Raw genomic sequence first — 20646 nt, forward strand, 5'->3', positions numbered from 1 at the left:
AGGATCATTCCTTGGTGAGGTTTTCTAGCCATTTTTCACAAGAAGCTAGGAAAAGATTGAAAGCTCTAACGTATAACAGTATTATATGTTCTTGCAACATAAGTTAAGCATCTCTGTGAGGTTTACCGTCAAGAAGTTTTTCCCGGTACTACCATGCTTCTCTGTGATCTCCCAGATAATTATCTGGGTCCAATCCTTCATGACACAACATTGCACATCAAAGCCAGCAACAATACAAAGCGCATATTGTCCATGAACCTACTTCTCTGAAAACGGGGGTAACAGTAATAAACACGCACTGGATATGTCATTTTTTAACAATTTATAGCAAGCAATTGGGATTGGGAATAAAAATCCAAAGACAATGGGTTAGTATGCGCATCCAAAAAACACCATGTCTGAGAGAGGCTTTGAACACACTAAAAGCAGATGCAACAGCATTCCAAATGAAGCCAACCTGGGGAAGTACTTTTTATAGCAATACAGAATATGAATATAATCCATGTTCATGCAATGAAACAGCTGTTCCTTCAAATTGACAGTCTTCCGCCCATCTGGTTAATATATGAGATGAATCCTAAATCCATAAACAAAAACCCAAAAAAAAGAAGAAAAAAAAAAATGAATGCTCTGCCAGATGAGGATCCTCCTCCCATCTGGTTAATATACGGATATGTTACCACGTAATGCTGAGCCATCCACTGCAGACCACAAAGACAAAGAAAGCAAGACACTAACCACCTGATTCTTTTCAGAGAAGAAGCTCCCTAATAACTGTCAGTTGGAAGACTATACACCAAGGCCTGCACCTTCCTCGAGAGAACAAGTAAAGGAACAGCGTGGAAGAAAATTCAGGAAGGATTGACTAGTAGGGGTTATCTTTCCTTTCACACCTATTGTTTCCTTGATTACAAAATGGAGCAACTCTTCTGTGCCTTTTTCTTCTTTTTCTTAGACTTGGGTGGCTGGAGCACCACTTTTATGGCCGCATCAAAGACTGCTTTAACATTCTGCATTGACAACAAAGTGTTCACAAACACATGAATACACTAATAAAGTCCTGCACCCCTCTGTCCAAGCCCCACATTAACAAACCAAAGGTCTATACCTGCTGTGTTTTTGAACTGCATTCTATATAGGCAGGTGCTCCTATCAACTTCTTCAGCTCTTCTCCCTACAATAGAGACGAAGACCCATTAAGGGATCACAAAAGAACCGCGTACAAAATATCCCATCAGCTTAAACACAACTGCAAATGTATCTACCTGAGCCGTAGTAATAGCCACTGCACCGGGGTGGTCAATAAAAAATTGTTTGTCATCCCTAAGATCTGACAAACATAAGTAATGGAAGTCAAACCAAAAACATTTTCTTCAAAGATTTAACAATCATGCAACAAACTTGAAAAAGATTACATGGGTGAAAAATAGACAAGCAAGCAATGCATTTCAAACTTAATGGACAAACGCATGGAAATAATTTTTCCAACTTCTCATAGACAAACGCATGGAAATTTGGGAAGGTCAAACAATGCATCAACATAAGGAGAACAAATATGTAGAGAACAACACACCACCCAATCAAGAATGACAACATTCTTGTGGCAGAAATTTCAAACTTATTCCAAAAGCATCAAAAAGGAAAAGGAGCACAAACAGTGAATTAATGTCTTAAACATTATGTTTCTATCCCACATCTGCACAAGTACTTAAGTAGGACAAGTCAAACAGCATAAGCAAACAGATGCAACTACCAAACAACCCTACAAAAGAAGTTAATATAACGCATAAGTTTCAAACCCAGAAGGATGAACAAACCAAGCAACAACATCTGCAAATACTTGCATACTCCAGAATTCAATTAAAAAAAAAAAAGCAGGTTCACTCTTTCTAGCAGCTACGATGTAGTAGTAATGAAAAGACACCACCAAGGACTTCCAGGGAAATTGATCTTCAAGAAAGTAAGTGTGCTGCAGAAAAGAAAAGTGAAGACAATTGACTACTGTCCTGGGAAGAAACGACAACACATGAATAAGTAGGATGATTGCCTTTGACCACAACAACAAACTTAAAAGCCAAGGGCAACCAAATGGGCAAAGAGAAACATAAAGAGGCCAAAACTAGGTCTGAGGATGGAAAGAGAAAGAGGATGTCATTTAACATAAAATACGTCCCCACATGAGATGGGATAGCTTCCAAATCCAGGAGATCATTACAGATGCCCAATAAAAAAAACATTGTGGCAAGTTGCAGCCCTACTGCAGGCCACACAGCCCACAAATCCTCCCTACTTTCTCTTGCCAGTTCCCACCAAGGACTGGATAACATGTGACCATTGAAAGCAAACAGAAAACACAATTAAATGCTAGAACTTCAACAGAAAAGGTGTGAACAAACAAATTTATTATAAGATGTCACATCACATTAAGTACAATAAAATTACATTGCCATGATAATGAAAGAAATGTCCAAATACAAAGGATCAAATCCTGAATCAAGATGTTTTGCAGCACCAGTAACTAAAGAAACCTAAAATCAGGTTTGATTCTGAACCAACATGAACTTAAATTTATACAAGTATTAAAGATGTTAGCCCATAGCTAAAACAATGACACCCCATACAGTGAAAATCCATATCATATTGTGTACCATATGCCAATAACAAAGTTAATTCATCAGATATTTCTGGTTTCATCCCAATGATTATGTATCATTTGCAAAATTTTTCTTAGATATAATCATTCTACATTCACCCTATCTTAACAAATAACAATGTAAACTGACATATGTAAAATTTATTCATGATTTTGAATAAAAAATAACTAATCATTCGCATTGCAGCCTTGCAAATCATGTCAAGCACTTCATACCAGTAACTGACAACCCTCATATGACAAATACTTTAATGCAAAAGCTTAAGTTGTTTTGTTGATACTTGATACTAACTACTAAGTTGCAAGAATCAAGCTGTATAACCAAAACGATGCCACAGCCCACAAATAAGGAGTAGCCACTAATGATAACAAATGCTAAATATAGCCATTATTTTATTGCACAATTCAAAAAATCTTAAAAAGTAGTAAATATAAAACAATGAGAAGAAGATGTGCTGAATTTACTCCCCAAAAAGAAAAAAGATGTGCTGTTTCTGGAGCACAATAGTCAGAGCACCTGCTATCCTATTCTCATGAAAACAAAACTGTACTGACAACAAAGTACCTCAATAAGATGACAATATTAAACCTCTTTATCCATCTATCCCTTTTACTCCTATTAGAGCATCAATGCAGCACATGGAACTCAGGGATCAGTGAACCACAAAATCCTCAAAAACCTTTCCATTTTACACACACTCGCACAAATACTGTAACTCCTTACTTGATCCAGGCAAGAAAGCATAAAGACCCTACCCCAAGACACTTCTACTCATGTGCATTACTATCATCAAGCAGGCAGACTCCCCAGAAAACATGTGGAACCAATCCCAATCCAGGAGATCATCCATTAGATCAGACAACTCTCATGTCTCACCTTACAACCACAATGGGAAAATATAAATAATTTTAACAATCCTAAAATGAAGAAAGAAAATACAAATAGGCAGAGAGATTATCTGAACTCTGAAGACAGTGAGCCATACAGTCAAGACAAGTAAAATTCCCACTAAAGATTAGCTGGACATGCAGATATATCAATTTATAAATTGTTCAGGATCTTAAGACCCATTTCCATAGAAGTATTATGCTTGTTTAAATTATCAAGCACCACACATCTGTTGTCATCCAAAACAAAAAGAAGAAGTCATCAACATCACAAGAAAGAAAGGTAATTATGGAAAAGAAAAACCACAAGAAATACAAGAAATTTAATAAGATGGGTACTGATGTCTAACCAAGCTTTGTTCCAACAAGAATTATTGGAACCCCAGGTGCATAATGCCTCAGTTCAGGAATCCACTGAAAATTGAAACCACAAACAGAAAAAGTTACCACCAAACCTTGTGGTTTAGATGTTAACTAAAAAGATAAATACACATAAACTAACTACAAAGTCAGTCTTCTATTATTCTTTTCATATTTTTCCCTTTTAACCGCAAGGAGAAAATCGATCCCTTACCTTCTTTGCAACATTTTCATAGCTAGCCTTGCTAATGAGAGAGAAGGCCAAAAGGAACACATCAGCACCACGATAGCTTAAAGGTCTTAATCTATTGTAATCCTCTTGTCCTGTTACATAATTAACAAACTCAGGGCCAAGAATAAACCAATATTACCATGGTGGAAGGGAAAGGGGGGGGGGGGGGCAAAGAGGCAATAGCTCACCAGCAGTATCCCACAACCCTAGATTGACAGTGTTCCCATCCACAACAACATTTGCACTGAAATTGTCAAAAACAGTTGGCACGTAATCCTGTTTTCCATTACAATGCAAAAGAAATAAGGTTTCACCCACCAATAACAATACAATGATCTCAGTAACTAATGAACTCAACATTTCAGGAATCAAGAGGACACTTTATGAGCAATTTGGAACGTGAACATGACCGTACATCACAACGATAATCCAAATTAAACTCAACACCACAAAATTCAAACCAAGATACAGAATATTCCAAGGCAATCGCTAGAAACCGGAAATTAAAATTTGAAAGCAAAGGGAAAATTATTAAACATCAAGCGCTCCTCCACCCTTAGAAGGATTATCTTTCAAGCCACAAAAATTAGAAAATTTGTTTTCCCCTCCCATAAGCATTTTCGAAATCAAGCATCACTTAGAATCTGCTACCCGAAGATGGGTATCCTCCAAGGGGACAAAAAAGGAGAAATACACGAAACCATGAAAATTTAGCATCTTGTTTGTGATAGGATAATTCAACTTCTCCGAGAGTCAACTCAAAACCTTAACTTGCTCGAAATTCAAAAGTTATGACTCACCGTGGGAAATGTGTTACTGGTGTAGGAAATCAGCATACAAGTTTTACCAACGGCACCATCCCCGACCGTGACACATTTGATGAAGCGAGACGCGCTCATTTCCGCCGGTGAAGCTCCAGATCTTCTCCCGACGACGACCAGCTAACCAGATAACACCCTAGCCTTCGTTATCTCCTCTGTGGCCGTCTCCTTTCAACTAAACATCTGCCCACGAAGACAGCCCAACAGAAAACCCCATTTCTCAACAAACTCCTGCCAAATCAATTATTTCCGAACCCTAAAACAGAGACGCCGAAACCCAAAAACAACAAAAGGAAAATAGGCAGCGATATCTTCCGAACGCCAGAAGAAACCGTAACCCTAACCCCAGAAGGAATGAAAATGAAAGCAAAAAAATGTGGGTTTGAGAGAAGACCCAATTACAACAGTGACAGTGTCATTGATTGATTGACAGAGAGAGAAAGAGGAAGAAAAAACTCACCTTGAAGAAACCGTGAAACAATGCGGTGGAAGCGTTCGCTGACCCAAACCCCTCACCCCCGAAAACTCACACCAGCAACAAATTCCACCACAAAAATAAACAAAACCCCTTTCTTCTCTTCTCTCTCTTACCTTCTTCACCCACTTCCCTCCATTACAGATCAGACAACCTGATCGTAAATTAAGTATACGCGGGTCAAGTTAATATACACTGATAGCTATCGTGAATCTTTACGCGCGACACTCTCGTGCGTTCCACGTGTCACAAGCACTTCATACCGACCCTACGATTAGGATTTCTTCTCTCACCGTCCGATCATCCTCATCTAAACCTCCTTACATGATAGAGGAGTGCGCGTCACGCATCTTATTTTATTATATACAATAATGGGACCTACCTAAAATTTTCAAAATAAAAAAGAAAAATGAAAACACAGAGAAATTTTGCTGTGCGACAGTTAATACACAGCCCTACGATGTCGGATTCTTTGTGAACCTAGTTTTTTTTTTGGCAAAAAAAAAAAAAAACCTGATCCCCAAGGGGTATTTATGTAAATGTGAATGACACCTGTCTGATCACCACTTATTGTACTTGAAACTTTCACACTTTCTATCATTGCATTACTTAATGGGTTAATGTGAATAGGGAAAAGGAATTCCCAGAAAGCTTGAAGCTAATAATGGCAACTTTGAATGCAATTTTTATGTGAAAAGATGGAATTAGAGCTTTGTTTATGACATTAATGGTGCAGTTGCAGTTGATTGATTGGAAAGGGATATGAAAGATAATGTGAGTTTGTAAGGAGGCAGCATGAAGAGACAGTAACTCTCACATCCATGTACCCATTTCACTAACATGTGAAACGACAGTGTTCCCACGAACCAATGCCATGATCCCTTGTTCATTTATTAAACATTTGCTTCATTTCCTTCATCATGCATTAATGGGTATTGGCTCTATCTACTCAGAATCAGTCAGGGAAAGAGTAAAAGGATTTGTCATCTTGTTCTTGGAGGAACCCCAAAGTTTTGTTTTGTTGAGGACAAACCCTAATCCACCTTAAGAGAAAAGATGGTAAGCTGCATTTGGAACATGCCTTGTTCTTTAAGTAATTATTTTGAGAGAGATTAATGGGTATCTTAGCTTTCAAGGCGAAATTTAATATAAGAAGAGAACTATGAGTTGGTCAGCACAGCTAGGGTCAAGGATGGCTATGGCCCAATAAAGAAACCTTGCTCACTGGCCGATTAAAACCATCTGCTATGCTATACATGGTTGACCTTTGTAAGAAGAAGAGCATCTATGGAACAATCTCAAGCTTCAATCTAAAGCCAACCAGAAAAAACTGCAAAGAAAGGATTATGTGTGTGTTTGGATAGAGTTGGTGGTGGTTGATTAGGTTATGTAGTTGGTAAACAGTCCATAGCTGATGGGCCCACACAAAACCCATCTTTTCTGCAATGTCCAACAAGGTCCAACCTCTCCCTACCCTCACTAAACTCTCAACCCTCCCTTCTGTCCTTTTCTACTGAAAATTTTATCCAAGCAAGACGTGGACACCAACAATACTAGTTCACCCAATATTTCAAAACAAGACAAGACCGTTGACTACCTCTAGCCCGATTCCCACGTCCACGCCATGGCTGATGGCCCCTCCCATCATCATGTTGTGAAAATCCTCATCTTTAGTATTGCAATATGTGCCTTTTGTTAAAATGCAGCCATCAAAGCCATCTTAAAAACCATTTCATCTTCTCACTTGTAAGTGTCAGCCATCAGGTCTTGTCTATTTCCTCATGACCCTTTTCAATGCTCAGTGTTGCTTTCGAGAGTTTCACTTATTAAGTGTGTGATGGCAACTTGCAGACACCCTGGCCCGGAGGGCAGTTTCCCTTAAAGCGTAGGACATTTTGGCTCATATTCACACCATGGTTAGTCTGCAGGATAATAAGACCCGACAATGAATTTAACCATGTAAACTCATGGTTTTACTTAATACATGGCAAACTACTTGTGAGGTTTCATGTCGGACCTTCATGCGATTCAACTCACAATAAGGAATAATTTTCATATTACTACGAAATGAATGAAAGAAAAAGGGGAATTTTCTGTTGGGTAGGTTGGGTGGTGGATGAGATGATATACTGGCTGAGTCATGATGAATTAAATAACACACAACCTAAATGTAGAGCCAAATGGGCAATGCTACAAAATTCCTGAACCGCTAATCAAGGGAGAAAATCCAAGCGCCAAACCCATGTGCTCGAAACCAACCTCTCCTACCACCCATGTAGGCACCTACTAAAATAAACTCTTTCATTCATTGTTTATTATATGGCTATAAGCTTCAGAAAATAGATTTCTTGACTCGTGTACATGAGAATGGAAACTAGAAGAATCTACCATTTTTCAATTCTCTGTTTTCATACGGACCCACACAGAGGCTGTGTTAACTGCTATACTGGATGAAATTGCATCTTTTCCTTGCCTACTGGACTCCCACCTCAGGAGTCTGTAACACACCAAAGAGATATAGATAGAAAGTGAGTCAACTGCTGGAAGAAACTTCCCCACCACAACCCCACACCCACAATTGAAAGTAATGTGTCTACAACAATGACTTTCCTTGAGAAGACTTGCAAATGTGCATTTTCACTATACATGTAAAAGTTACAAGTATTTCAATAGAAAGATTTTCTCAACAGTAAAGTTTAGTCAGAATATTAGCAGATGTCTAAAATAATGTCAAATACATAAAAAAAAGACGCAAATAATCCTCGCCTAGGAAAATTCTGGGGGTGAGAACCACTTTGAGCAATAAGTTAGATTCCTTGGAAGGAACTGGCATTTGTTTCCTGCCCTTTGAATCTAGTCGTAGAAATGTTGTCCAATGAAAGGCATGCCATGAAGGATGCACGCAAGGACCAGTTTTCGCACTATTGTGAGTGGCTGATAAGAACAGATTTGCCAATCAATCTTCATCTGAACTAACAATATCTAATTCAATCATCTTTTCTGAAGCCTGATCAGCTTTCTTTCTCTTTGCCTCTGGTTCACTATTTACACCGATAGCTGGAGCCAACTTTGATGACGATAACCTGAATGTAAATACCAAATCTTTGAAGAAACAAACCCACAACATCACAAGGTACAAGGATGTTCAACATGTACCTAACTACAGTAGAAAATTCACCTAACATGCAAACAATACATATACAATCGAATACATAATACAGGAAATAGAATGATTGACCTTTTCTCTGCACAACTTTTTAAATGATTTGGAATTGCAGATTCTTTACTTAAATTTTTTGGGTGCATTTTCCCTGTGAAAAAAAGAATAGCAGAAGATTAAGCCACAAAATTTGGATAAGATTGCCATGAAGATGATCAGCAGATAGAAAAAGATCAACATACCTGTGACTTCTGCTAGGAATCTTATTCCTTGTGAGTGAGTATTAGTTGTCACTTTACCTGCATTACTGTCCATTTGTATACGACAATCAGATATCATTATTTTCACTAATAAAAAAGAAAATAAATTCTATCTTTCCAGTGCATATCCATCACATGACAAGAAGAAAAAAAAATCATTTAAGAATCCTAACAAGAGTGAGAAATTTTACAGACTAAGAACTTCTCGAGCTTTAACAAAATTAAAAATCAAAACAAAGTTTCTGAGCACCTATCAGAATCAAAAAGCAATTTAATCAGATCTCAATGATATAACAGACCCAGGAGCAGTCAAAGCCATAGAACCCAACAGAAAATACATAACAGAATTTTTAACTAAGAAAACTAATTAAATCTTTGCATTGATGATAACATTGAGGTTACTGAGGTCATCAAGATCAAAAAGTATAATACTAAAATAGTGAACCAATCGTATCAATAGCATTACTAAAGAGCAGAGACATCAAATACTAAATTCGGCAGAAATTAATTCACTCAATTGCCTTAGCTGCATAACTTGGTCCCTTCCATCAGGACTTATTCCATATATTCTGGTTCAAAACCCACCATGGAACTAAATCTCAATCAGAACTGTCCAAGATTTACAAGTTCTCTAGATTTTGGGCATGTCCAAAATGAAACTCGGGGGATCCTGATGTGGGACAACTGATGGAGGGGGGAAAAAAAGAATGCTAATACACAGTTAATATAACATGACACTATCACACTCCCTTATTCTGCCTCGGTCTGAATGCTGCTAGAAGATTTTGTGGATCCACAATCAGATCACACGAATATTTTTAATTTGTCAAGTGGGAATTCAGAATTTTAATTGAGTTTATATTTTTAGAATCATTCTGATGCAGCGCTGCTTTGGACATTCCGAAATCTGTTGGGGAACAGCGATCAAGATGAATTGGATCAATTAAAGTTTGGATTTTAGAAGGGGGTGCAACGGTTGATGGAGCACAGTTGTAGCCCCGAGGTCAAGGCATCGAAACAATCTCCCAGCAAAAATTCTTGGGGTAAGACATAGCTGCAGAGTTGCCCATAAATACGTAATGCCCTAAGAAGCCCCCATCCAACAATATAGTAAATGAATGAAATTGTTTTTAAGCACTGAATATTCTCCTCAAATTGACTGACAATGAATGACTGAACAGGCTACGCTGGTGAGAGCAGAAACCCTTGGGCCAAACTTCCTAACTCCCTACCTTCTTCTATTCTCTATTATTTTCCTTTCCTTGGCATTCAAGTTCTTCTACTGCTGTTATTGTTTAAGTGCTTGAAGCCTTGACATCATCCAAAGTGCATTTGTTCACTGGATTCTCCCAACACCAAGGCTGCTGCTGCTACTACTGCTTCCTCGATCCAACTATCCTGCTTTGTTCCCTCCAGAACTACAGATCTGATTATCTCCATCCTCCATCATCAAACCCTGCAGGGTATTGAAGCATACATTTGCAACTCCAATCTCTCCATTCAGTCCGCACTTGCACCCTATACTATATCACCATACTTTCCATTTTCATTCTCACTCCATATCTTATTTTTCAACCATCAAAACCTCTTTGCATCAGATACTTCATCACTACCAAATCCAAACTTGGCTAGATTCCACTGCTAGATTGGCCTGAAGAAACATTGTTTTGATCTTGGAAGGTTTCGTTATGTTTCTTGATTGAACCATCAGAATTCAAAGAAAAAGCATATCTTCACCATCATAGAAGCTGTGCTCAATCAGGATTGGGAGCCATTCTACCCACTGTTTTGGTTCTTATTCTCTAAGTTACTTCTGATTTTGTGTCCTGCCAATCACCAATCCTACTATAGACTGGTTCTTAGCTGAATTTCTTGTACATAAGATCTAGTGTCAAAACCTCAAAAGGATACCATGCATGTCCCAGTTTTGGGCCCAACTGAACCAGCCTAGAATTCAAGATGTACAACCTTGGGTCACACCAAATAACAACAATTAAAAACATATATATAAATATTGAAAGTAAAGAAGAAAAAAAGGTCAAAGGCAATTAGGATAGTGTAAGCACAAAATTCCAGAATAAACCTTAAGGCCTTCTTTAATCCCTCCACAGACAATAGCTTCACTGGTTGCTTGGACTTTTGAGAGTTTGTCTTGTCAGCAAGGGGATCCACCAAGTAAATCCCTTCTGACTTTAGGGGACCTCTGAAGGCTGTTCTCAAATTCCTGCCAAAACAACAAATGTGAAACACCCATGCAAGGTATATAAAATAAATAGAGGATTTCTGACAAAGGAAAGTTACTGAAATTTCTGCTTCATTCAAAAGATAAGGTAACAGCATAAAACCAAAATTGCTCAACATGATTCAACATCAGACTTACCCTCCCTTTAGTTCAGAACGCACAACTGAATATTTATCAGATGTTTTCTGGCAATAAAGAGTACAGAGGATGTATTTAGTTGCTTGGTCGATCAAGTTCAATAAAAGAGAGTATTGAGCATCCATTCTTACCGACTTATGGTATTTGCAATATATTCCACCACGCCTGAAAGCATAGAATGACTACGTAAGAAATCTTTGGCTTCGGATCACTTGTTTACAACACAAATGAGAATTTCACTTTCCTTCATTGCACCAAAAAAATATGTAACATATTTCTCACAATAAGATGGAAAGGAAGCGTCTAGAATATCATTAATCAAATGAATTAAAAAAAGGTGACTATAAGCTTGAATTTAAAAGAATGATATTCACCCCACACACACAACCCCCCCCCACAAAAAAAAATTAAAAGAATGAGGGCAGCAAAGAGAAATCATTCAGGGTTCTTAACAACCATATGAATTTCCTTTCAAAAGCACCCTACTTTTTATCTAATGAAGTCTCCTTGAACTTTTCACTGTTACAATTTTATCTCAGTAGTACTTTTGGCTAGGCAACAAAAATGAAAACTTTGAACCAAAGTGAAATTTCTGAAAGACCAAAGCTTCCATTTTGGAATTCACTAACATAGTGGCTACAAAAGTAAATATAATATATATGCTAATGGCTACCTAGAACATGCCCAATTCAAGTTCACTCTTTCTTTTATCATTTAATAATTAATCCATAATTGAAATGGACCAGCCAGGCAGGAAATGATTGAAATTCAATGCATGGACCAGAGGAAAAATATAAGGTTTTGGGTTACCAAATGAATAAAGATTGCACTGGAGCCAATTTTGAAAAAATTTGCTAAAAGGAAGATAACTATTATTCTAACGTTTAGAATATCAATCTCTTTTCTAGTTCCATTCCTTCTTCCTTTCATCCTTCTTGAAAGAAGTATGCCAGCATCATATTTCACTAGGACTCATATATGTCCTACATTGGTCTCCCACCCGGCCAAAACATCTAAAACAGAAGAAATTCCACAACTGGCACAGCACAAAGAAAGAAGCAGACAGTTCGTGGTAAAAGAGGATTCCTTGTATTATTCCTCAGCCTGGCAGATATCCTTCAAGGCAACTGAGCTAAGCAAACTATAACGCGTTAGAAGAATGATTTGTATCACCTCACACAGCAAGATGACAGGATGCAAAGTAAAGGCTTGATAGTCCATGAAAACAATAAAATCCACATCTCAAATTGATAGTCTTATGCAAAATATGGGAGTCTTATGTATTACATCTAATAGTCCAATAGTCAAATGATAAATGCAATGGACTGCTTCAGATTGAGCTTAACTGGAGATGCAACTACTGGTAACACTCAACCAAATAAAGGCAAATTATATTCATTCCCGTGCCTTCTCCCCCCCCCCCCCCCCCCCAAAAAAAAAAAAAAGGAAAAGAAACAAAAGCAAATTCTGATACAGAGATGTTTTAATAGTTAACATTAAAATAAGAAACTTACATCAAAGTGATAAATTTATAGTAAGACTAAAAGACGGGGGAAAGAAAGGCGAGGACGACAACAACTACATACTTATTTACTACAGCTGTGCAAGCCATCCCATCCTTTCTCTTTCCTTTGCAAACTCCATAATCCACAGAGGTTCCCATCTTCAAGATTTGGTTAGCTGAAAATACACTGAGTGAAAATCCAGGTTCCTTCAAAACACGGCTAGAGTTAGGTAAGCCCACAATCTAAAATGAACACAGAACTATCATAACTTTTAAGTTTATACCTTAGTATCCTTACGTACACCAGCATTGAAAAATGCAAACACAGTTCCTGCTATCTCATTACAGTTCTTCGTGTAAGCATCCCCAAACAAGAAAACAGGAGTTGTTTTTTCATCCAAATTCCCAATTCTCCATATACAGAAGTTCTTCCCAGTGGAGCTTACTCTCCGATCCCCCTTCTCAACCAGAACACCGACAGTTGCCCAACAACCAGAAATGCTATCACCGACAAGCAAATTCCTGATGACCCTCAAATGTTAGATCACCAATTCATAACAAGAGTATTTCTTCGTTCCATAAGAAATCAAATCAATAATTTTTATGCACCTTATTGCTGGCAACTGAACAAAACGAATGTCAGAGAACTGGTTGCTTAGCTCCGTAGCTGATAATAAGGGTTTCCTGAACAAGAGGAAAGAAAACATGTAGAATTAGCCAGTGGGGAAAGAAAAGCCGCTTGGACGACTATCTTGGATTTTAGTTGACCTAAAACGTACCGGAATCGTATGCCCGAGAATTTGTCGACAACAATATCATTAGAGTTCTTGGGTTTGCTCAACCTGGAAGCTTTCTCAACGTTGTTAATCTCATCCGTGAGGTATTCTCCAACGGAATCTCTGAAGACAGACATGTCAGCCTTCCTGACCCGCTTGGGAGACCCATCGTCGGACTGGTAACCTGCAATCGAAAGACACGAATATGCAGTCTTATTACAGTGTAATAAGGGCAGAGTAGGTAGGGATGAAGGGGAGGGTTAAGAAGAGAGACATGCCTGGTTCCTCCGAGTGAAGGTTGGAAGGAGAGCCAGGTGGGGTTTCCAAAACCCTATCTTGGAGAGAGAGGAGGAGATCGAGATCGTCTTGGTGTGTCGACATGGAATTCCTCTCCCTGACGGTCTCTGCGGCTAATTAGAAATTTAGAACCACAAATCTAAGAATCGCTGACACTAGGCGGTGAAAATCCTTCTGAAAGGAAACCAGAGCGAGAAATGAGGCATTTTCCTTCATTCGCCGTGTATAAGGTGGAGGGAGTTTTGAAATTCTCGCGGGAACTGAAATTGTAGAATTCTTATCATGAAACAAAGAATGGGCTCCAAAAATATCCTGCCTTTTTTAACCCCAACAGGCTTACCACAACTCCAAGGCCCATAATAAAAGCCCATTAATATTTTGGGCCAGTGAAATGGTATCCAACCAAAAATAAATAAACAAGGGCAAGTTACAGATAGACCCCATGTTTGTAATCAATTACATCTACTACTTCTAGAAAAAAAAATTTACAAATGGCTCCTCCTGTTAAGAATTAAAAACAATAAATAGACAGATTACTAAGGGGGCATTTATAATTGATTTTTCTCAAGGGTAGTTGACGTAATTGATTGTGAATATAAGGGATTTATCTATAATTTGCCCAATAAACAAAGGAAAAGAGAAAAGGATTTTCTATTCAGTCACCATCTTTTCGACTATAAAAAGTTCAATAAATTATCCTCTTACAAGTGAAGGAGAGCACAAATCTCCTCCCTCTCCCCTTGAAATATATATTCTTATGTAAATAACATAATTTCGTGGAACACGGTATCTATGGAACACATCATTTCAAAGGGAGGCGGAGAAACAAATATAAAAATAAGAATATGGGTCCTTTACTTGTCTAGGTAGAGGTCTGTACTTTCCTCACATTATTTCATTATACATTGGGAGGTGTGGTCCATATGAGGCCAATTGTAGGTCCCATCTTGATTCAGTTTGATAGCACTCAAAGGTGGGCCCCACACTGTTATGTGATGGAGAATTATGACAGAGCATAACCTCTTTCTTGGCGGGTGGAGAATCGAAACTACAAACCTAAAGTTCTAATGACTGCCAGTCTGTGCTTTGATACAGTTTGACACAAATACGGTGTTTGGTTTAGTGGTAAGATTCTTGCTTTGGGTGTAACGGTCGTGAGTTTAATTCTCGCAATTTTTTTTATTTTTTTTTGGTTAAGATTACCAAAAACAAATTTCCTATATTTTATTAATTTTTTAACTAAAAATTAAAATTAAATGAAAACGGTTTTGCATTTTTCTACCTCGTGTTTAATGTTCTTATATAATTTTTCCCTATGGATTTTGTGCCATGTGGCAGATTGACGCGTCACCAAGTTTTGAGTTACCCGCCAATTTCGAATCCTCAGAATTGTTAAAATTTAGAGACTGGGTCAGCAACCAAATCCAATGGATAGCTCTGGTTCAAAATTCTCTGAAAATGGGAAAGAAGCAGACATAGATAGAGAAACAGAGAGGAGAGAGAAAGTCAAGAAATAAAAATGAGAGGAGGAGCTGTAAGAAGAAACAAGAGCCAAGAGCTTAAAACAGCCAAGCAACATTCTAGACACAACACAAATAGCTTCCGATCTTTGCTCCAGAAGACATTCTTATTAATCTTATACTTACATATTAAACTTCAGCTTTTTAACACCATAAAAGGCTAATGAGCTCTCAGCACAACCTGCTTGCTTCCTCCATCTGAGGAACAAGACCCACAGTTGGTGCATATTCATACAAGCTTCATTTCTTTGATCGTCTCTCATTTTTTTAAACCTTCGTGGGAATAAAAAATCAACCATTGCTGAGAGCTCACAATGACGATATCAGACAGGACCTTTGTCCTCCTGCTACTGTGTTTGCTGGCCCTCTCTTCTGTTGCCCATGCCCATGACAAGGATAAAAAGGAAGTGACTTATGACGGGAGATCCTTAATTATTGATGGAAAGAGAGAGTTTATCTTCTCTGGTTCAATCCATTACCCACGTCTTCCTCAAGAGGTAAATTGCAAATTTTCAATTGGGTTTCTGTGTTGTTCTCAATCCACATGTTAATCTGCTATAACTGACGACCCAAAAATTTTGGTGGGTTGAATCGTTCTCAGATGTGGCCCCATGTACTCAATCTATCTAAGCATGGTGGGTTGAATGCAATCTCGACATACGTCTTTTGGAATATTCATGAGCCTGAACAGGGCAAGGTAAAGTAAAAAGAGACAGGAAAAATCTGCATTCTCATCTTCTTTTATTGCTTTCAGTTAGCTTAAGGTATTGTTTTTTGAGTTTTTCTTTGTTTCAAAACTGCAGTTCAATTTTGAAGGAAATTATGATTTAGTTAAATTCATCAGAATGATCCAAGAAAGCGGTATGTATGCAATCCTCAGGATTGGACCCTTTATCCAGGCTGAATGGAACTTCGGGTACTGTTCAAACTTTGTGTTGTTCTTCTGTTTTCAACCATCTTTCTTTTGTGAACCAGTGAACTAAATTGCAGTGCTTAAATTTGTAGAGGGTTTCCATATTGGATGAGGGAAGTCAACAATATTACCTTCCGAACTCATAATAAACCATTCAAGGTGATGATTTCATTCATCCCTCCTCGACCAAACATGCTAACAGGTATGGCCTATCTAACTGAATCTTTTTGGCCTGCAGCATCACATGAAGACATTCACAAAGATGATAATAAATAAGATGAAGGATGAAAAGTTATTTGCCCCTCAAGGAGGTCCTATCATTCTATCACAGGTAGAATTATGCCATCACTGGTCACTTTCCTTGATTTGGATGATCATGCCATTAGTATCAATCTAATCCTTGATCACTGCAGATTGAGAATGAATATAATACCATCCAAATCGCATTCAAAGAGTCAGGTAGTGAATACGTTCAATGGGCAGGAAATATGGCTGTGGCAACCAATACAGGAGTCCCATGGGTGATGTGCAAGCAAAAGGATGCTCCAGATCCAGTGGTAAGTGTATACTGACCACTGCCTTTTTGTGTTTGTGATGAAAATCAGTAATGCTAAAAGGTTTTCCTCAGGAAAAATGTTGAGATTAATGAACCAAAGACGTGTCTATATTGCAGATCAATGCATGCAATGGAAGAAACTGTGGGGATACTTTCATGGGTCCAAACAAACCCTACAAACCATCTCTATGGACTGAGAACTGGACTGCTCAGTAAGTATACTCTGAAGGACATTAAATCATTACCATGGATTTACTGCCTCATGTTATTATCTGCAGGGACTAGTTTATACATACAGAACAGATATACTGAGTTTGTTGAAGTGGGATTTCAATCTTTGAAGCCTGTCATTTGGCAAGGAGGAGTTGAAAGTATTAACAAGTCTCTTTGGCAATTGCAGATTCCGTGTATTTGGGGATCCACCATCGCAGAGGTCAGCAGAAGATCTTGCATACGGTGTTGCTCGTTGGTTCTCTAAGCATGGCACTCTTGTCAACTATTATATGGTATAGATGTGCTAGTCACTTTTTAATAATATGTAGAGCAATCTGGGAAGACAATGGCTCTTGACAGAACTTCCCCCTTTTTCTTTTCTTTTCCCCTTCTGACTTAGTATTACGGAGGAACCAATTTTGGTAGAACAGCTTCCTCATTTGTCACAACCCGCTACTATGATGAAGCCCCTCTTGATGAATATGGTGAGACATGGAATCACTGTCTTCTAATGGTTTTCTCTGAAACTTGATCTTCCCACTTCTTCCATTTCACACATTTTAATTTTGTCTTCAGGTTTGCAGAAGGAACCTAAATGGGGTCATCTCAGGGACTTACACAGTGCTCTTAGAATGTGCCAAAAACCTGTGCTTGAAGGTGTCTCCTCTACTGAAAAACTGGGTCATCAACTGGAGGTAGGTAACTTCCTTGAGCAAAAAACAAGGTAAAAAGAGGGAGGAAAAAGAACCCCCCCCCCCCCCCCCCAAAAAAAAAAAAAAAAAGAAGATGTTTCCAATGGTATATCTTCACTGTAGAGTTTAATTCCATTATCATATATACTAAAATAGTGGAATTAATTGTCCTGAAATGCAGGCCATTGTTCACCAAATTCCAGGAACTGGCCACTGTGCAGCTTTCTTGACCAACACTGATGTTAGGATCCCTGCAACTGCAGTCTTCAAGGGAAAAGAATATTACTTACCTGCACATTCCATTAGCATCCTCCCTGATTGCAAGTCTGTGGCCTACAATACTCAAACGGTACTCCCTGGTCACCTCTTTCAGTAGAATGAAAATGCTTGAATGGTTCAAACCAGAGAAAACTGTTCCATGAAGTAGAAGTGAATCTCCTGAAGAAGTCTATCACCAATTTTTTGAATTGGTGCAGTTTAAAACAAAAATGTATGATTAAACTTTCTATCTATGTTAAAACAGGTGATCGCCCAGCACAATTCAAGAACTTTCAAGAAATCAGAAAGAGCTAACAATTTTCGCTGGGAAATGACCCCAGATAAGATCATTACTGTAACTGATGCAACCTTAAGATCTCAGGTCCCATTGGAACTCATGAACCAGACAAAGGATACCACGGACTACCTATGGTACACCACAAGGTAAGACAATTCACTATGATTGCAATTGAAATTCAATAATCTAACCAGAACTTTTTGTTGGTTTGTTGTAGCAGTTACTGAAATTCATACTTCAAGAAGTCAGATTAATACATAAAAATAATTTTGCTTGATGTTTCTAACAATGTAATTCTGTTGTCAGCCTTCACCTTCGCAACTATGACTTACCAAGGCGTGTTGACATTGTCCCTGTCATCCAAGTTGCAAATCTTGGTCATGCAATGCATGCATTTGTGAATGGCGAATACATTGGTAAGATCTCAATTTCATTTCTAAAAATCATGAATGTACTTCCTGTATAACCTTTCACCTGGTTTTAAGACTGTTGTTTTAATCCTTCAAAGCTAACATAAGCTATGGTTGTTTCCAGGATCCGGACGTGGTAGCCACCTAGAAAAGACCTTCACATTCAGGAACGCAATAAACCTAAAGCCTGGACTCAACAATATATCACTATTGGGCATGACAGTAGGATTCCCAGTAAGGAATACAGACATTTTCCAGCTCTTCCTCCCTTTATGTGTTAACCCCCTTGGCATTTCTAATTTATATGTGTGACTGAATGTCTTTGTGATTTTTTATGATTGAAGGATAGTGGAGTCTATTTGGAGCACAGGATGGCTGGTGTTCGCAGTGTTTTCATCCAAGGTTTGAACACTGGAACAATTGACCTGACACAGAATGGATGGGGACATAAGGTAACCATGTTCTTCTTACATAAATAGAACGAGTTGCCTGTGAAGAGAAAACAAGCAATTAAGCACTATTGTGTGGCACAGAATGGCGTGGAAGGAGAAAAGCACAGATACTATACCGAAAAGGGATCACAGAAAGCAGAATGGACTGAAGCTAAGGGCAAGGGACCTGCTCTCGCATGGTACAAGGTACTTAAGGAAAAACACAAGCAGGGCCATTTTTAGATTTGAAGTAAAAATGACCTGTGAGATCTCACAATGGCATCAATTGCTTTGTTGCAGACTTACTTTGATGCCCCAGAAGGACGCTCTCCTGTTGCTCTCAATCTAACAAGTATGTCCAAAGGCATGACCTGGGTCAATGGTATAAGCATTGGGCGTTACTGGGTCTCCTATCTGTCGCCTCTTGGGAAGCCTACCCAGTCAGAGTAAGTCTCTCTTTTTAGTTCACATATAATCTCTGCCTCTGGTTATCTAATCTGACCATTTTTGGCTATTTCAGGTACCACATCCCAAGATCTTTCTTGAAGCCAACTAATAACCTTCTGGTTATCTTTGAGGAAATTGGAGGAAACCCAGAAGACATCAAAGTCTTGACTGTCCACAGAGACACTGTGTGCAGCTACCTCACAGAGTCTCACCTAGCACATGTTAAAACATGGAAAGTAAAAAGTAACGATAACGACGACAGGGTACCACATGCTACCTTGAAGTGCTCCAACTACAAGGTGATTTCCAACATTGATTTTGCTGACTTCGGTGATACTTTCGGAGCCTGTGGAAACTTCACCTCTGGAACTTGCAGTTCGCCCGACACCAAACAAGTCGTAGAACAGGTATTTCTTACTCTTTCAAGCTCTCTTTTTCACCATGTTTACACAGAGACTTATGTAGGGCACTAACTTGTGTGTGGTGGATTGGAATAGGCCTGCTTGGGAAAGACTACCTGCACCATACCAGTGGAGTGGAAGAAGTTAACCAAGAAGAATGAAGAACCCTGTCCAGGAATGGTGAAGACATTAGCCATTCAAGTGCAATGCGATATTAAGAAAAAGGATTAGAGAAAGACACAGAGCATCTGTAGGTGATCAATTAAGATTTCACCGGGTGGACTTTCTAGATGGGAACGTTGTTGTTGACATGTATATGACTGCATTTTCAATTCATGTGTGCGATATTATTATAAGGAGAATCGTTATGGCTTTCCATTTACATGAACTGATTCAATTCCTTCATTCCTCCATTGGTTTTCAATTTCCACTTCTGTTAAACACTTAGATGCTGCAACGTAGGAGTCTTTCACTGGCAAGAAACGATGAGAAGGCCAGGAAAATCAATTGTTATTAAATTCTATTTTATATTAAGTTTCAAAATTAGTTTTTACATTTCTTTTATTTTAATTTATTTGTACATGGGACCCTTGAGTAAAGGAAGCCCTTCATAACTTTGATTATGAGACTCTTCACGCCATTGGTCATCCGATCTGAAGGATTATGAATATCAAATTGTAATTGATGTGAGAATCTCAAAA

General features: G+C 38.4%; 3 protein-coding genes across 3 annotated transcripts; 1 reads left to right on the forward strand and 2 right to left on the reverse strand.

Annotated features, from left to right (window-relative positions):
* Positions 1-447: 447 nt before the first annotated feature.
* Positions 448-5568, reverse strand: LOC149017531 (rac-like GTP-binding protein 5). The gene is made up of 8 exons (XM_089151863.1): positions 5415-5568; positions 4934-5137; positions 4322-4409; positions 4116-4225; positions 3892-3955; positions 1266-1330; positions 1109-1174; positions 448-1010 (listed from the first exon to the last, which is right to left on the reverse strand). The coding sequence occupies exons 2-8, from the start codon at positions 5030-5032 to the stop codon at positions 909-911; spliced, it is 594 nt and encodes a 197-aa protein (XP_089007989.1). The 5' UTR covers positions 5033-5137; positions 5415-5568; the 3' UTR covers positions 448-908.
* Positions 5569-7787: 2219 nt separating this feature from the next.
* MCM10 (minichromosome maintenance 10) lies at positions 7788-14022 on the reverse strand. The gene is made up of 11 exons (XM_089154185.1): positions 13788-14022; positions 13513-13693; positions 13343-13417; positions 13018-13255; positions 12816-12940; positions 11361-11394; positions 11230-11276; positions 10933-11073; positions 8832-8896; positions 8668-8740; positions 7788-8512 (listed from the first exon to the last, which is right to left on the reverse strand). Exons 1-11 carry the CDS (start codon positions 13888-13890, stop codon positions 8386-8388), a joined length of 1209 nt encoding a protein of 402 aa, XP_089010311.1. The 5' UTR covers positions 13891-14022; the 3' UTR covers positions 7788-8385.
* A 1708-nt stretch (positions 14023-15730) lies between these two features.
* Positions 15731-20176, forward strand: LOC149017533 (beta-galactosidase 11-like). The gene is made up of 19 exons (XM_089151862.1): positions 15731-15823; positions 15928-16023; positions 16130-16242; positions 16332-16398; positions 16478-16570; positions 16653-16796; positions 16913-17007; positions 17196-17301; positions 17409-17493; positions 17585-17703; positions 17882-18049; positions 18224-18402; positions 18563-18672; positions 18791-18900; positions 19011-19118; positions 19200-19304; positions 19398-19543; positions 19618-19951; positions 20042-20176. Exons 2-19 carry the CDS (start codon positions 15928-15930, stop codon positions 20174-20176), a joined length of 2313 nt encoding a protein of 770 aa, XP_089007988.1. The 5' UTR covers positions 15731-15823.
* The last annotated feature ends 470 nt before the right edge of the window (positions 20177-20646 follow it).

The sequence above is a fragment of the Hakea prostrata genome, chromosome 4 (genome assembly GCF_041222555.1).
Source record: "Hakea prostrata isolate BN-2017 chromosome 4, UWA_Hpros_2, whole genome shotgun sequence".
Classification (NCBI taxonomy): Eukaryota; Viridiplantae; Streptophyta; class Magnoliopsida; order Proteales; family Proteaceae; genus Hakea; species Hakea prostrata.

Coding starts and splice junctions, on each gene's coding strand:
- MCM10 (XM_089154185.1), bottom strand. CDS start 13,890: ATGTCGACACACCAAGACGATCTCGATCTCCTCCTCTCTCTCCAAGAT. Junction 13,694..13,787: donor CCTTCACTCGGAGGAACCAG/GCATGTCTCTCT, acceptor TTTCGATTGCAG/GTTACCAGTCCGACGATGGG. Junction 8,741..8,831: donor ATTCCTAGCAGAAGTCACAG/GTATGTTGATCT, acceptor TTTTTTTCACAG/GGAAAATGCACCCAAAAAAT.
- LOC149017531 (XM_089151863.1), bottom strand. CDS start 5,032: ATGAGCGCGTCTCGCTTCATCAAATGTGTCACGGTCGGGGATGGTGCC. Junction 4,410..4,933: donor CCAGTAACACATTTCCCACG/GTGAGTCATAAC, acceptor AATGGAAAACAG/GATTACGTGCCAACTGTTTT. Junction 1,011..1,108: donor GCAGTTCAAAAACACAGCAG/GTATAGACCTTT, acceptor TTGTCAATGCAG/AATGTTAAAGCAGTCTTTGA.
- LOC149017533 (XM_089151862.1), top strand. CDS start 15,928: ATGTGGCCCCATGTACTCAATCTATCTAAGCATGGTGGGTTGAATGCA. Junction 18,673..18,790: donor TGTGAATGGCGAATACATTG/GTAAGATCTCAA, acceptor GGTTGTTTCCAG/GATCCGGACGTGGTAGCCAC. Junction 18,901..19,010: donor GCATGACAGTAGGATTCCCA/GTAAGGAATACA, acceptor TTATGATTGAAG/GATAGTGGAGTCTATTTGGA.